This window comes from Etheostoma spectabile, chromosome 16, assembly GCF_008692095.1.
Source record: "Etheostoma spectabile isolate EspeVRDwgs_2016 chromosome 16, UIUC_Espe_1.0, whole genome shotgun sequence".
NCBI lineage: Eukaryota > Metazoa > Chordata > Actinopteri > Perciformes > Percidae > Etheostoma > Etheostoma spectabile.
The window spans coordinates 8,254,741-8,269,102 of NC_045748.1; the positions used below are offsets into that span (position 1 = coordinate 8,254,741).

The 14,362-nt window shown below is 39.1% G+C and overlaps 1 protein-coding gene across 1 annotated transcript; it reads right to left on the reverse strand.

The window, feature by feature from the left end:
• Positions 1-1,745: 1,745 nt before the first annotated feature.
• On the reverse strand, positions 1,746-12,697 carry urm1 (ubiquitin related modifier 1). The gene is made up of 5 exons (XM_032539094.1): positions 12,611-12,697; positions 10,522-10,592; positions 5,273-5,354; positions 3,427-3,475; positions 1,746-2,662 (listed from the first exon to the last, which is right to left on the reverse strand). Exons 1-5 carry the CDS (start codon positions 12,643-12,645, stop codon positions 2,594-2,596), a joined length of 306 nt encoding a protein of 101 aa, XP_032394985.1. The 5' UTR covers positions 12,646-12,697; the 3' UTR covers positions 1,746-2,593.
• Between the last annotated feature and the right edge of the window lie 1,665 nt (positions 12,698-14,362).

Genomic DNA, 14,362 nt, shown 5'->3' on the forward strand with positions numbered 1-14,362 from the left:
AAAACATAGACCACTTCCACTCTTAATTAGAAGGAGCCTATGCTCTGCATGGACATGCAGGCTGTAAGCTTGGCTTGAACTACGTGTTTCTAACTAGAGCGTTTTTGTTCACACACAACTTACATCTCAGCAGCAAATACACTGCAGGAGCCCAATGGGTGCAACAGGAAAACACGATGGAAAGCAAATTTGGCGACAGTCGATTTGTCTTCATAATCGATATATAATATGTAGCCTATTTTCTTCTTTCATGCTGGGGGCAAGCTAGTTTCCCCCTATTTCGTAACAAAAAATTAATTTACTAAATGATCTTCCCGTCAGCCTGATAGGTAAAAATAATAAAAATAAATCAATGCTATTATGTAAAAACATAATCTAATCGTTTATTTTTATTGGCTAGCGTTTATTATATGGCATGTTGTTACAGACTGGAGATCACAGGCGCTTTTTATACTCACTGTTGTAACCTGAGCTGCTCAGAGTCGTTATGATAGGCCTGTGCGTGTGTGTGTGTGTGTGTGTGTGTGTGTGTGTGTGTGTGTGTGTGTGTGTGTGTGTGTGTGTGTGTGAGAGAGATCCGATGGTGAGGCCAGGTTGACCCTCTCACCACCAGCATCGTCACCATCTCATATTGAGAAGTCAGCCAGTCAGTGTACAGGACGTGGACTTTGCTATAAACTGCGCAGGTCCAAGTAATAACAGAGTGCATATGGCTATACATTATAACAATGGGAACTGAGAAGGTATCAAATATGGGTACAAATCTAATTCACAAACGAATTATGGAAAACTTGTATTTTTATTTGATCTACTATAACATATCAAATAAATTAAAAAAAAAAAAAAACGATTAAAGATTATAACATTCTTAACCTACAACAGCCGACATCAACTTTTAAACCTTTGATGTTCTCTTTCTCTCTCTCACACACACACACACACACACACACACACACACACACACACACACACACACACACACACACACACACACACACACCACACACCACACACACACACACACACACACACACACACAGTGCTACACTTTCTCCTCTCTATAACCCCCTCACCTCCTCATTAGCATTTCCTTTCTACTGGCCATTATCGGCCAGTTTCCCGTTGCAAATCGGACTCCACAACCGAGAAAAGGTTTTAGGTCGCCCCGGGCGTTCAGGGGAGGGCAGCCCCGAGGCTACACCTCGACCTCCCGCAGTGGTGTCCCCCCCTCCCCTCTTATCCAGCGTGGGGCTATAGGACGCTAAAATCTCCCTCAAGTCTCGTCTAATCAGCCTAAAACTGCAGTGTGACCACAGAGCTGGTCTTAAATCGATCAGATATAGGCTATCACCAGGAATTATCGAAGCGTGATGTAAAATCCTAATTGAGAAACGCGTTTGGCTGCGGGCCGGTGCGCGGTGCGCGGTGCTTTGGATCCTTGCAGCCCAAACTGCCCGTTGTGGTGACATATGTCCAGAGAGAGGCTGCCGTTTGTAAAGTGCAGAAACACAATGGGGTTATGGGAGTTGTAAAAGAATATCCTTTACATTGGAGAACAATAACTCTAACATAGACGCCAGTTCACGTATAGCAGAAATGCACTGCAATATTATTTAATACTCTTAATAAATTAGAAATACTGTGTTTATCACTGAAAATATTCGCTCCTGTCAGGAAATTTGATGAAATCAAGTAAAAAAAGAATGCATACATATTGTTCATATATTCAGAAAAAATACTTTTTCTTTCTTTAAAAAAGATTTTAATCCTTTTGCCATTTGTGAGGAAAAACATATGAAGCAATAAGAATAATTAAACGTGTTGAAAAAAAAAATGTCATTCACAAAAAAAAAACTTTTCTCTGGAAACACTTAATCCCCCTAACTAGCAATAACATTGTATAAAGCACTGTAATGCAATTGAAAGCAGATGTAAGGCCATTTTTGTTTAATAATTATTTTTAAGAACTGTAACTCCACATGTGAATCCCCTAGAAGTGGTTGCTGGTGTGTAAACAGATGGCAATGTAGTAAAACAGATCAAATATGTCTTTATAGGGGAAGTTATATTAGTTGACAACCACGTTAATAAACACCTAAAATGTCCTTATAAATACTTACAACACATTACAGTGTGTTATGAACAGACTGTTAAACGTTTCTATACTGCTCTCATGGACTGTAGGTGGTAGGCCCTAAGTCCTAGGATGATGCCATTTGGTCTGGAGAGAGGATGAAGGGAGATGAAGGTTTACACACCAACTGAAGGTATTTAGACTCGCACCTGAGCTGGCCAGTACAACCACAGCTTACTATGAAGCTTCCCTTTACACCTGTCCAGTCTGATTGTAAAAATAAATGCTACGCAAACGTCTATAGAATTCCACATCTCTGAATGTCCACTCATTCCTGCGGACCAACATCAATCACGGTCGGTGCAGTACAACACACCCACCGCGTCCAATGGGGTGGCGTGTTGTTGGGAAGTGGGCGCGGGGGTTTGCAGGGGTAAGTTCAGAGTGAGTGCAGTTGATGTGAAGAAAAGGCTGTTACAGAGGTGTCAAGAATATGTGTTTGTAATTCTCATTCATTCGCTATCCTCCATGAAGAGTAGAAATAAACACAATGTTGTCTTGGTCTTGTAGTTGGTAGTCCAGCTCCCCCTGAGGTTTAGAAAACATACAAAATATTCACTATTCAAACATCTCTACAAGTCAAAAGAGAAATCTCTTCCTCTACTAATACAAATACGAGTATTCCTCCTGTCTTCCCATTGGGGTCCAATCAATGACAAACTTTCAATTTCATTTACATCCTGTGTTGCGTCCTGTAATCAAATCCATGGATTCAAATTGAAGCCTTAAGTGTAAATATGTATTCAGATATGAGACCCCAAGGACAAACTGGTCTCGCAGCTGCTTTCATGTTCCATGAAACATTAACTGACTCAGGGAAAATGAGAAATCTCAGTATCAGTGAACAAATACTGTAGGCTAAGCTTCACCCACACAAACAGTCCTGAATTAAATGTTTTGTTCATAGTTACAGCGATCATGAATGATGACATGAACACAGCTGAATACATGCCCCTCCAATCATTTGACACTGTAATGGTACATTCTGGAGAGAGGTTAAAAGAAAGCGCACACACACACACACACACACACACACACCACACACACACACACACACACACACACACACACACACACACACACACACCCACACACACACACACAACACACACACACACACACACACACACACCCACACACACACACACACACACACACACACACCACACACACACACACACCACACACACACACACACACACACACACACACACACACACACACACACACACACACACACACACACACACCACACACACACACACACACACACACACACACAGTGTGCTCACCATTAGCTCCCAGTCTGCATCATTGATAAGCACCAGGATCCCAGGTCTCCTGTGGGAAAACAAACCGTTTGGAGTCAGACACATTTCCCTAAGGTAACACACATGCAAACACACGTGCACATGCATGTAAATTACAGACAGGTACAGCAGGATGGCTCTATGGATGCACATTTATAAAAAAAAAAAAAAAAAAAAAAAAAAAAAAACAATATGGGAAAAATAATCTACACCCTGCATTACAAAATCAAGAAAATAACAACTTTTAAGTTGTTTTGAAACATAACTAATTAGTAAGATTATATGTTTAAAAAAGAGCAATGTCTTTTCCCTCTTTCTCAGGCATGCCATTTGTATTTTCTCTCTGTATGTAAGCCTGTGAAATTAAAATATTTTAAAATAAATATTAGTATTGATTAAATTTGAACTAATTATCGCCAATTACAGTCTTTAACTTAGTGGGGTGGTGGATTGGGACACAGAAGTTATTTCTTTGCAAACACAACCTGACTAACATAATCATAGTTTCTCATAATCAGAGAAATAGATAATGGTAAAAACCTATGACATACAGTATATATATATATTTTTTTACAATTCATAGCTAAATGAGCAAAGTGAAAATCTGAAATCAAGTATGGTGTTCACACTTCACAATATGAAATTAATAGGCAACCAGTATTATACTTGAGAACCACACTGGTACATTTATGTTAATAAATAAGTGACTGTATGTGTGTGCTATGTCCATGTTATAGCCCTTATGTGATCATAAACAAGCCTTATGGGGTTATTCTCATTGCTGACAGTGCTACCGTATGCACAAATAAAATGCTTTCTCTTGTATTACCCATCACAAACAAACAAACTGTTTTCTTGCTAACAAGGACTGAAATTAATGTTTTTGATTTTTTTTTTTTTTAATAAAAGAGACAGTGGCTGAGGTAAGAGAGTAGAGAGATCATAGAGAAAGAAACTGTCATCGGTAAATTAATAGCGGCCCAAAAATTACACTCAGACGAAGCCTAAAAAAATCCCCACCAATCAAACGAGGATAATGGGGGGAATGGGGGGAGGGTAACAACAGGCACCTATGGGTGCCGTCGTCTTAACGTATGTTGATGTGTTTTCTGAAAGCCATAGAGTAAACAGTTTAATGTGGATAGGGTGATAATGCCTGAAGCAGCTCAAATAAGCTTCTCTCCACCTTTTAGATGTTCTATGACGTCAATTAGAAAGGGCAACGTGAGAGCAACCTGAGAGTGCAAATATGCGTCAACACGGGTAGCATGCACACGCAAGCACAGGGCTGCTTTGAGAAAGAACAAAAGAAACTAACACAGCACCCATAGATCCTTTTTCAAAAGATAACGAAGAAACACCTTGATGATGGTTTGCTCAAAAACGGCATGTGCTGCCAACATAAAGTACACACAAAAATACACATCTAATCTATAGGGTTTATGGGTAGGCCAGCCTTTTCTTCACTTATGGTTAGGTGGTGCTATAAATAGTCCTGCACAAAGGCAGCTGTAAAAGTCAGCCAGTCCTATAACACACAACACACAACACACACACACACACACACACAATCATCTTACTGAAACCCATAACCTGAAGGCAAGACTGTTTTTCCTCAGCATTTCAGCAGTTTTGAAGTGCAGGAAAAAAAATGCTTCAAAAAAAGCTCCTTGACTACTTCGGTTTTATTTTTACATATGCAATATATAAAAAACGTTCTGATGAAGCTATTTTTTAACAAATGTCAAAGTCATATTTGGCAATTTTGTTCCAGTGAAAGTGTGATGTAGATGGTCCAAGTGTGTGTCAAGTGCAGGCACACGCTCACACAGAGTCTCCCTGGACAAAGAGCTCGGGCCGTTCCTTCAGTAGGTTCCGTTGGATCCAGACCAGCAGCTGTTTAACATCCCCTAGACACACACACACACACACACACACACACACACACACACACACACACACACACACACACACACACACACACACCACACACACACACACACACACACACACACACACACACACACACACACACACACACCACACACACACACACACACACCACACACAAAAAGGCAGACAACAGAGGTGACAGGTCAGGGGTTAAGGGTCAAGGTGCATGGTTCCAGCCCCCTGGTCGATGTGACGCGACAGTAGCACCCGGCGGGATGAGGCTGTGTATATGTGTGTGTCTGTGTGCATGTATATTTATGAGTGTATGTGTAGGTTTGGGGGGAAAGGAGAGGACACTGGAAATGGGGGGAGGGTTGACTGATGCCAATGGCCAAGAGTGACATTGTTCACCTTGGCTATAAATAAATAAAATGAAGGATTTGTGTGTATAAATCGAGAAATGACTAGACAGATTAAAAAAAATAAAAACAACAATACATCTACCGTACAACATGCAATTTAAGTTTAAAATGAAAAAATTGAAATATTAAGCCAGATATTTTCCAAAAGCATATACTTCTTTAAAAAAAAAGTATTATTCTCTCTAGCCTCATACATTGTAGTGACATTTTTCAATACATAAATAATAAAATGATCAGAAAATCCAATTTCAGACTGATAATTTGCTTTGTTAGATTTGAACATTAAATGCGCTGCTTCTGGGCTGAGCTTGGATAACAGCAATGCTAGAATTTTCTATGAGTCTGACCTCTTGAACAATCAGACTGACCTTGTCTCAACAATAGGTTGAGCCTCACTCAGACCGACCGACAGAAAACCACAAAGGCGACGACAATGAGAGGTTTTACGATAAATCCCCACTGAACAACTAACGATGAATATATCCTAGTTATGGATGCTGTTAACATCGAGATTCCAGGTGGCGTAAGAGGTTTGAATGTAGTGTATGTGTATTAGTACTTGGTATGTTCCCTTAAAAAACTATGTTCTGTTATCATAATAATATGCAAACCCAAACACAACAAACCTAATTTTAGCTTGTGAACATTTTCTAATTGTGGGTTTGTGTGTGCGTGATCACAGCTGTCTTCTTAATGTACTGAGCCATCTCTCACTCTCACACACTCACACACACACACACACACACACACACACACACACACGAAAGAACAGAGGAGATGAGGGATAGAAACATACGAGGAGCGAGGAAAAAAACACACGAGAGAGAGCGCATATACATTACAAGACAGGAAGAGAAAAAGAGAGCAGCAGCAGATGGAACAGATACGGGGGTAAGAGGACGACAGTGAGTCATCCCAAGCCAGGTGTGAGGAGTGTGTTGAAGCCGTAGCAGGTAGTGATCAAACCACACAGGGATTCCGGAGTGCAGCTGGATCACAGGCACAGCTAATATCCCATTAAAACTGTGCAAAGACGGAGGGGAAAAAAATGCTGCATGCTCACAGGTGAAACCACAATTAGATTTTACTTTACTTTTTAATTTAATATCGTAGATATAGAACGCAGGCATACATTGTGTGCGTATGTAAAATGACCGAAACGTTTTGGTGTTGGAAAACCACCGAATAAATCACCAAAATGGTGCTTTTTCTGGGGTTTTCGGACGATGAAATATTACTGAGAGAAGGGTAGTGATGACAACACACACCTGAACAAAATGTTGTTTTTTTAAAAACATATAATACAAGTAACCACAAGAAAAATTCAAACTAAGAAAATAAAACATATTCCAGAGTTATATGTTTATAAATATTAATAGGCTTACTTGCAGCATTTAGCTTGTGAAGAGTCTGTCTGCTAACTGTGGCTATGAGGACAACAGACTGTGTAGATGATATGTGATGTATAAGAGGTGTGTGTGTGTGTCTATGTAGTGTAGTCCCAAGCCTCTGTGAATGGTGCTCAGGTTAACTGCAGTGCTGTCGGCCAGCTCAGTAGTATAATGATAGTGCTGGTTTTTCTACGGTTCCAGGCCTTCATATAAAAAGAAGACAAATACCTCACCCTTGCAACACACACACACAAACACTCACAGTACATACATACAGACAGACACACACAACAGAGTACCAGGCATTGAATATTGACCTGAACCTCTGCAGGGCTAAAAACAGAACTAATCACTACAGCAGTCATAACTCCTTCTTTGTGGTGACTCCTTTCTTTGCTCTCTCTGTGCCTTTAACTATTGGTAATTTTTCTCCACCATTACCCCTTATTCGCTCTTTCATCCTCTCGCCCATTTACTTTTCATTTGCTCTCTCTCTCACTCTCCCCCTCTTTCACACACCCACTGTCTCTTTCATTGTCTCGTAAAACCCACTCTCTTTCACTCTTTCCATCCTTTGCCTTATTTTTTTTATTATTTGCCTACCTGTAGAGAGAGAGAGAGATAGAAACACACACACAACAGCAAACATGTTAAAAGTTGAACATGGAAAATAAATAGGTTGTCTAAGCTTGATAAACCGGACGGTAATAAACGAGACTTTCATCAGTTAAGCTTTTTTATAACAGAAACAGTCATCAGGCGCTGCCCTTTAAATGGCTGTCTTGTAAAAGGTTACTCAAGGGGCTACAATTTGAAATCATCCAGAATCAAAAAGACAAGCTTGTATAAGTGAATTGTTTAAAAAATGCAAGACAATGTTAATAAATTAGGAGTTAGAGAGGTAAAAGGGAAGGTACAGTGACATGGAGAGGCAGAGAGGTGAAGGTTTTTGAGAGCGCTTTGCGGTCCAGGTAGAGGGTGGGGGGGGGGGGGGGGATTAGGGAACAGACGGACAAGAGAGGGGAAATGCATCACAGGCTCCTGAAGCATCTTGGGATAGCTGCGTTGCGTGGGTGAAAAGGAGACATGGAGGGAGGGGAGGGAAAAGAAGCCATTTTGATGCTGATTCAAAACGTGCCCGCTTTCCTTTTGTGCATGGAGTTTTTCCCCCTTCCTTTTACGTTTGCTTTTCTGTCTTTGTGCGATTATGACGGCCATGTGAGGGGGGGATGAGCTATCCATCTTTCTGCTGATGCGAAGGGCAAAAACTGTGTGATCCTTAGACCATGGGGGTTTCCCGTGTGTGTATGAGGGAGAGAGAGAGTTAGACAGAGAAAGAAAGAGAGAGAGAGATTGGGGGTGGGGTCTTTCAGTTGAGGGTCATCAATCACCGACTGGGGTCAAAGAGAAATACGAAGGATTCAGAACCAATTAAATCTGCCTTCACTGCACCCCGTCTGTACTACCACACAGACAGACAGACACACACACACATTTTAACCTTGAGGCAACTTCCTTTTACTTCACTTTTCCCCTCCTTATTTTCTAAATGACCTGGGTCCTGAGCAGGGTTTGGGAAATAAAACCGGGCTGCAGGCTCGACTCCTCCATGCTGAGTTAGTGACCAATATTGGATGAAGCCTGAGTCCTACAGCAAAATAAAATCTAATCAATTGTGACCCTGAGGTGGTTAAGTTTTTATGAATTAAAAAATGAGAACACGCCTGCCAAGTCAGCCAAAATTAAACCAGACAAAAAAAAGCTTGGTCACACTACAGCTCTTTTGAAACCCGCAAAAAAACTTAAACTTCCTCTTTTGCCCCGTTTACTGCCTCCATCCACATACACACATACATTGGCTAAACAGTGTAGTAGACAAGCGGAAAGTTTCATTAGTTTCAGTTTAAAAGAAATAACTCTAAATAAACTGTAATAGTAATACTATTGTCTTAAGATATAAAGCAAAGTCCTTTGAATGAAAACACAAAAAATCAGTGTTGCCAACAGGGACGTTGTAGAGCGCCCACTGGTGGACAAACTATGCAACGCCAACACTCATAAAATTGTAGACCATCCGTTTTTGTTTTAGTTTTTAAATAAATATTTATTTATCAGAATAATTTATTTGCCATTATAAATGATTCTGATGAATGAGTCTAAATTATTGCTATTGACCATTATGAAAGCAGATACCGAAATGCCTATATTCGGCCCGCCAATAATATCGGTCGGGCTCTACTGCAGACTGTGTATGTGAGGACACAAAACAAACACATGCTCTTTTAGCTTGCCGTCCGTCTACAGCATATCTCTTCCGCTGTCCGTCATGGCGTTCATAATTAGCGCAAATAGAGCGTGACTTTACATGCAAAGGGTCTATATCACAAACCTCAAATTGCAACATGTGTCCCAACCCTCCCTCCACAAATCCTAATTATGAATTTAGTTTGAATTTCACTGCCAGAGGTTTGAGCTATAGCTATAATTCCAATTATCTTTTATAAAGCAGATAATGTATCTCACAAGACTTCCTGGCTAAACAAAGGTTAAATAAAAAAAGATATCTTTAAATGACTGCCAAACCTTTCCAAACAATTTTCAAAGTAACACAGCAAAAAGCCTCGCCTAAGTGGTGTATAGGATCACAAAGCAAAGAATCCTACGCATTATCGATCAAGTGCAAAACCTCTAATGAAGTGAACACAAGTGATTGACAGAGTAAAGGATTCTTTGATTTCTCCTAAAAACCATCCTACCTGGCAGGAAGCCATTGCTTTCCATTAATTTCAGCAGATTATGACTGGCTGTAAACTTGATATGTTATCTACGGTGAAACACCATATCTAGTTTTAATTTAGTTAATTTACCAATGCATTACGTGGTAATGCAGCTAAAAACATGCAGCAAAAAAGGGCGCAATCATGTGCCGGTTGACAGAGGGTTGGTTGACTACATTGCTTTTACAAACAGCCCTGTTAGAAAATAAAAACCTGAACACAACGAATAAGCAAATAAGGATGTTGTAAGCTTGATTTTAAAGTTAAATGTAAAAGTTTGTGCAGAAAGAAAGTTGTCTTTTGCCAGCCAAAATGACTGATTTGTTGAATGTCCAAGCGTCCCACTGTGGACACATACCATACAATATGCATGCAGTGCAATGCTTGAACACTGAGCATGTCCTTTAAGTGACATTTCTAACCACTATTTGGAACATTTCTCATCCTTTGGTTTCTTCAGATGCAGCTATCTGACATTGTATCACTACAGTCTACTGTAAACACAGCATTAACTTTGAAGAAAAAAAATCATGAGGACCTCTCTGTTTCACGATGAGTCTCTAATGCTGAAATGCACAGACAGGTAATACTCACAAGGTTCGGATTGGCTTGGAAGGGTCACATGATGTTCCTTTACACCATTAAAAAGCAGCTCTGCTCCACCACTAGGCAAAAGAAAAATCAGACAGATCAATAAAGTGTGGGATTTTGTCGCATTTAGATACTTCCACACAATACAGGAAGAACTAGTTGTCTGTTAACATGACATTATAGCTAGCTGAGCTGAGACTACTGGAAAATAAAAACACTGTTGCTGTTTAATACTGGCATAAAACACCTTTACAGATAAACACACATTATTTAAGTGGTCTAAACAGGACAATTGCAGGATTTAATATATAAAATTCCTGTATCGCTGGTTTACATTATTCTAAGCCTGGAGCAGTTTATCAGTCAAAGAGTATAGTCACACCGGCAGGAGGTTTTATGGCTGACAGGGTTCAGGTGTACCAGCTGCTGCTCCCCACATAATCAAGAGATCAGTAGAAGATGTTGCATGATATCACATGAATGTTATTGGACAGGTCAAGTATCAGGTCTTCATAAGCAAACTGTGAGTCAAGATTTAAGTCTGCAATGTCACTTGTCAACCGTCTTGTTAATTGTTTGAAATTAACTAACACTTTTAATTAAAGGTGTGTTATTTCCTATTTTTTACCTGGGACGTTTCCTGGACAGAACTGTAGGTAATCTGTAATTTGTATTGTATGAATTCTCCTTGACAAATGTCAAACAAAAGACCAAAACATCAGTGTGCATGATTTTTGGTTCTTTCACAGTAACAAATCCAACACAGCGGTCTGTAAGACTTTCTGGAGTGCAAGGCCTTTGAACTTTTGAAGAGGACTAAAAAAACAGACAGATACATTTAAACCTAAGAAAATGTGAATTTATTTTTTGTAAACTTTATTCCCCATACGTAAAATGACTTGCTGTCTGTAGACAAATATCCCATTTTTCTCAGCTCCTCTGACCAGCTGTGCACTGGCTAAAAGACAGGAACCTTCTGATGAATGACTGTAAGATATTTTCTTTCTAGGAAAATCACAGGGAACTATGAGCGCCGTAACATACAGTGTTATATACACATATTGATTTTTTTTATTTCTCCTCTTGATATAGAATTACATATACCATGAAAAAGGACGTCATACTCATCCCTCACTCAATTCCTACAATAGCCAGAAGGCCCAATCAAAGTCCTCATTTTTGTGATGCCATGACTTGAATCTTAGGCTGAATCCCATTCCTCTATCTTACCCCTTCCCCTTTTGGTAAGGGGTAGGGGTGAAAACATACCCTTATGAAATGGGACACCACTTGGTTACATTACCATACAGTATTGATCACAAACTTCCAAGACGCCATCTGCATGTGTGCATATGTAGATTGCGAGGGCTTTGACAACAGTGTCATGTGTATTTATAACAGTGTCATAAAAATAGATATTTTATAGTTATTTTATGTTCACTTTGGTGGTGCATAGGCAAAGTACTACTGTGTAGTACTTACGTCTGTTTTCAATACACATGTGTATACACACGGTGAGATTCAGGTCTATAGTTTTGAAGCGGGGGGGGGGGTTCCTTATGTTTTGCAAGTCATTAACTATGTTGAGTCAAATCCATGGCACGTTCCCCAGGTGGACTTTGCACACGGGGCTGAGCTGCAGGAGGAGCCAGGAGACTAGACCAGTCCGACGGAGTTCATGTGTGCTGGTGCGTGATGGAGCAGTCAGTGTGAGACCACCACACACGTTTCACAGGCTGCACAGTGCAGCGAGGTCAGAAAGGAGGTGTTAGAGGTAAATTATAGGAGGGTTTCATTCCTGGTAATATTCTGAAGCGTTAGGTCAACACACAACCGCTCTCCCCTCTTTACCCAGCTGTGAAATTAGAGAGAAGAAGCGACCACGCGACGGTGGCTATTTTATAAACAGACTCAAAACTAGCAAGCAGCTAGCTGTTACACTGATTTGATCTCTCGTTTAAATAAACGGAGGCTAGTGATACGAACACAAACTCCTAAAACGGTTATCCAACGTCTGTGTTTTCGCATAACTGCCGACAGAACACTAAAACAGACATCATAAACTACCATAAAGGGTTTTAAATTCGCCTACCCAAATTCCAAGTGAATCGCAACGGGCGCTGCCATATTATCGGCACATGCAGGAAGTAGAGGAGAAGTCGGAAGTGACGTTTTTAGATGCGCTCCACGCAAGAGAAGACACGATTGTCTGAAATTTCATATCCATTTAGAAAAATTTGCTAAATCGCGGCCAGCTTTTACTCACTTCAGAAGGGAATTTCGGAACTTTTGTGAGTCTTTCCAAATCATTAATAGTAACAAAACTACCTACATAGCTGATCTACTGCAAGATTTCAAAGAATTATAATTTTATATTATATCCATTTTATCTCGTCTTTGTATTGTATTTTATAGTTTTGGTATTGTTTTCTATCTCTTCTTTTTGTTTTAAGTGTTTAAGTGTTTTAATCCACTCTCTTAAATTTTATTTATATATATATTTTCTTTTTTTTTTCAAGCAAATTTAGATTATTCCCTGGATAGAAATGGAATTTTTTTGTATGATGCCAAATTGTTCAATCAATATACAACATGTTTGTAAAGTTTAAAAGAAAAGAAAAAAAGACATGATTGTCTCAGTGGTACAGCAGGCGCAATATACTGAGAGGGTTATTCCACAATGCAGAGGTTCAGGGCTCGAGTCCGACCTGTGACGATTTCCTGCAAGTCCTCCCCCCCCCCCCCCCCCCCCCCCCCCCCCCCCCCCCCACCTAACTGTCCTGTCCATTAAAGGCGAAAAGGCTACAAAAAAGACATGATTTTTTTAAAAAGAGGAAACTTGATAACACACTTTTGTATTATTTAAGTTTATATATCCTTCTTTTAAAATATTATTATTATATCATTATTATTATTATTATTATTATTATATTATTATTATTATTATTATTATTATTGTCATTATAAATTATCATTGTTAATTTTATACATTGATGCATTGCAATTCTATTCTTCTTTCTCTGTACCACTGTGTTGAGTACAGTCTGTCATGATTTCTTTTAAATAACGATTGAAACGAAGGAGACTTGTTATAATCAGCTAAATAAAAGAAAACTCATAACAATGAGTTATGAAGGTAAGAAAGTATATTTATTTAAGTTATTTAACGGACAATTTTTTTTTCTGTTTTTAGTCAAACTAAGATGTCCTTTATTGCTGAAAAATAATCAAGTAGCCTACAGAATTGCTAAAACATATTGTACAAGGTTTATAATCTATGTATAATAATTCAGAATTAAATCTTTATTCACCTTAGAGTCCACTACATGGCATTGCATGCTCTACAGTGTCAGCGCGTGGTGAATAGTGAACGAGTAAATTATTTTGGGCACAGCCATGATCATTTGAAGTTTTGCATAGATATTGAATACTGTGTGCATGTAATTGTCTTTATTTTTTACCGATTTAGTCATTCGGTTTACAATTTTCTTACAGGGTAGTTCTGTCTTTTTGTAAAATGCTGTTGCTCAATTCGTTTTATTTTATTATATTGTTATATTTCATATTTAGACTCTGCTCTCAATATGAGAAGATAAGGAGCTTTTGAGCAAAGTCTTCACATATTTAGATTTTACTTTTTATTTACAATGTTTAAATTTTTCCACCTACACTTACATTACTTTTTTTAAGAGTTCTGTTCTGCATACAATTAAGGTTGTGCGTCTGTTAACCCCAGAATAAATATTGTAAATACAAACTCCATTATGGAAAGGCAAAGGAAGTTTGTTTTATAGTAAATTCCATACATAACATGTATTTCAGAAGGACATTTAATGTGCTCTAC

Excerpts from the sequence above, each read along its gene's own strand:
- urm1 (XM_032539094.1), bottom strand. The coding sequence starts at position 12,645 with ATGGCAGCGCCCGTTGCGATTCACTTGGAATTTGG. Across the intron at positions 10,593-12,610 it reads GCGATTCACTTGGAATTTGG|TGGTGGAGCAGAGCTGCTTT; the intron begins GTAGGCGAATTT and ends TCTTTTGCCTAG. Across the intron at positions 3,476-5,272 it reads TTTGTCCAGGGAGACTCTGT|GAGACCTGGGATCCTGGTGC; the intron begins GTGAGCGTGTGC and ends GTTTTCCCACAG.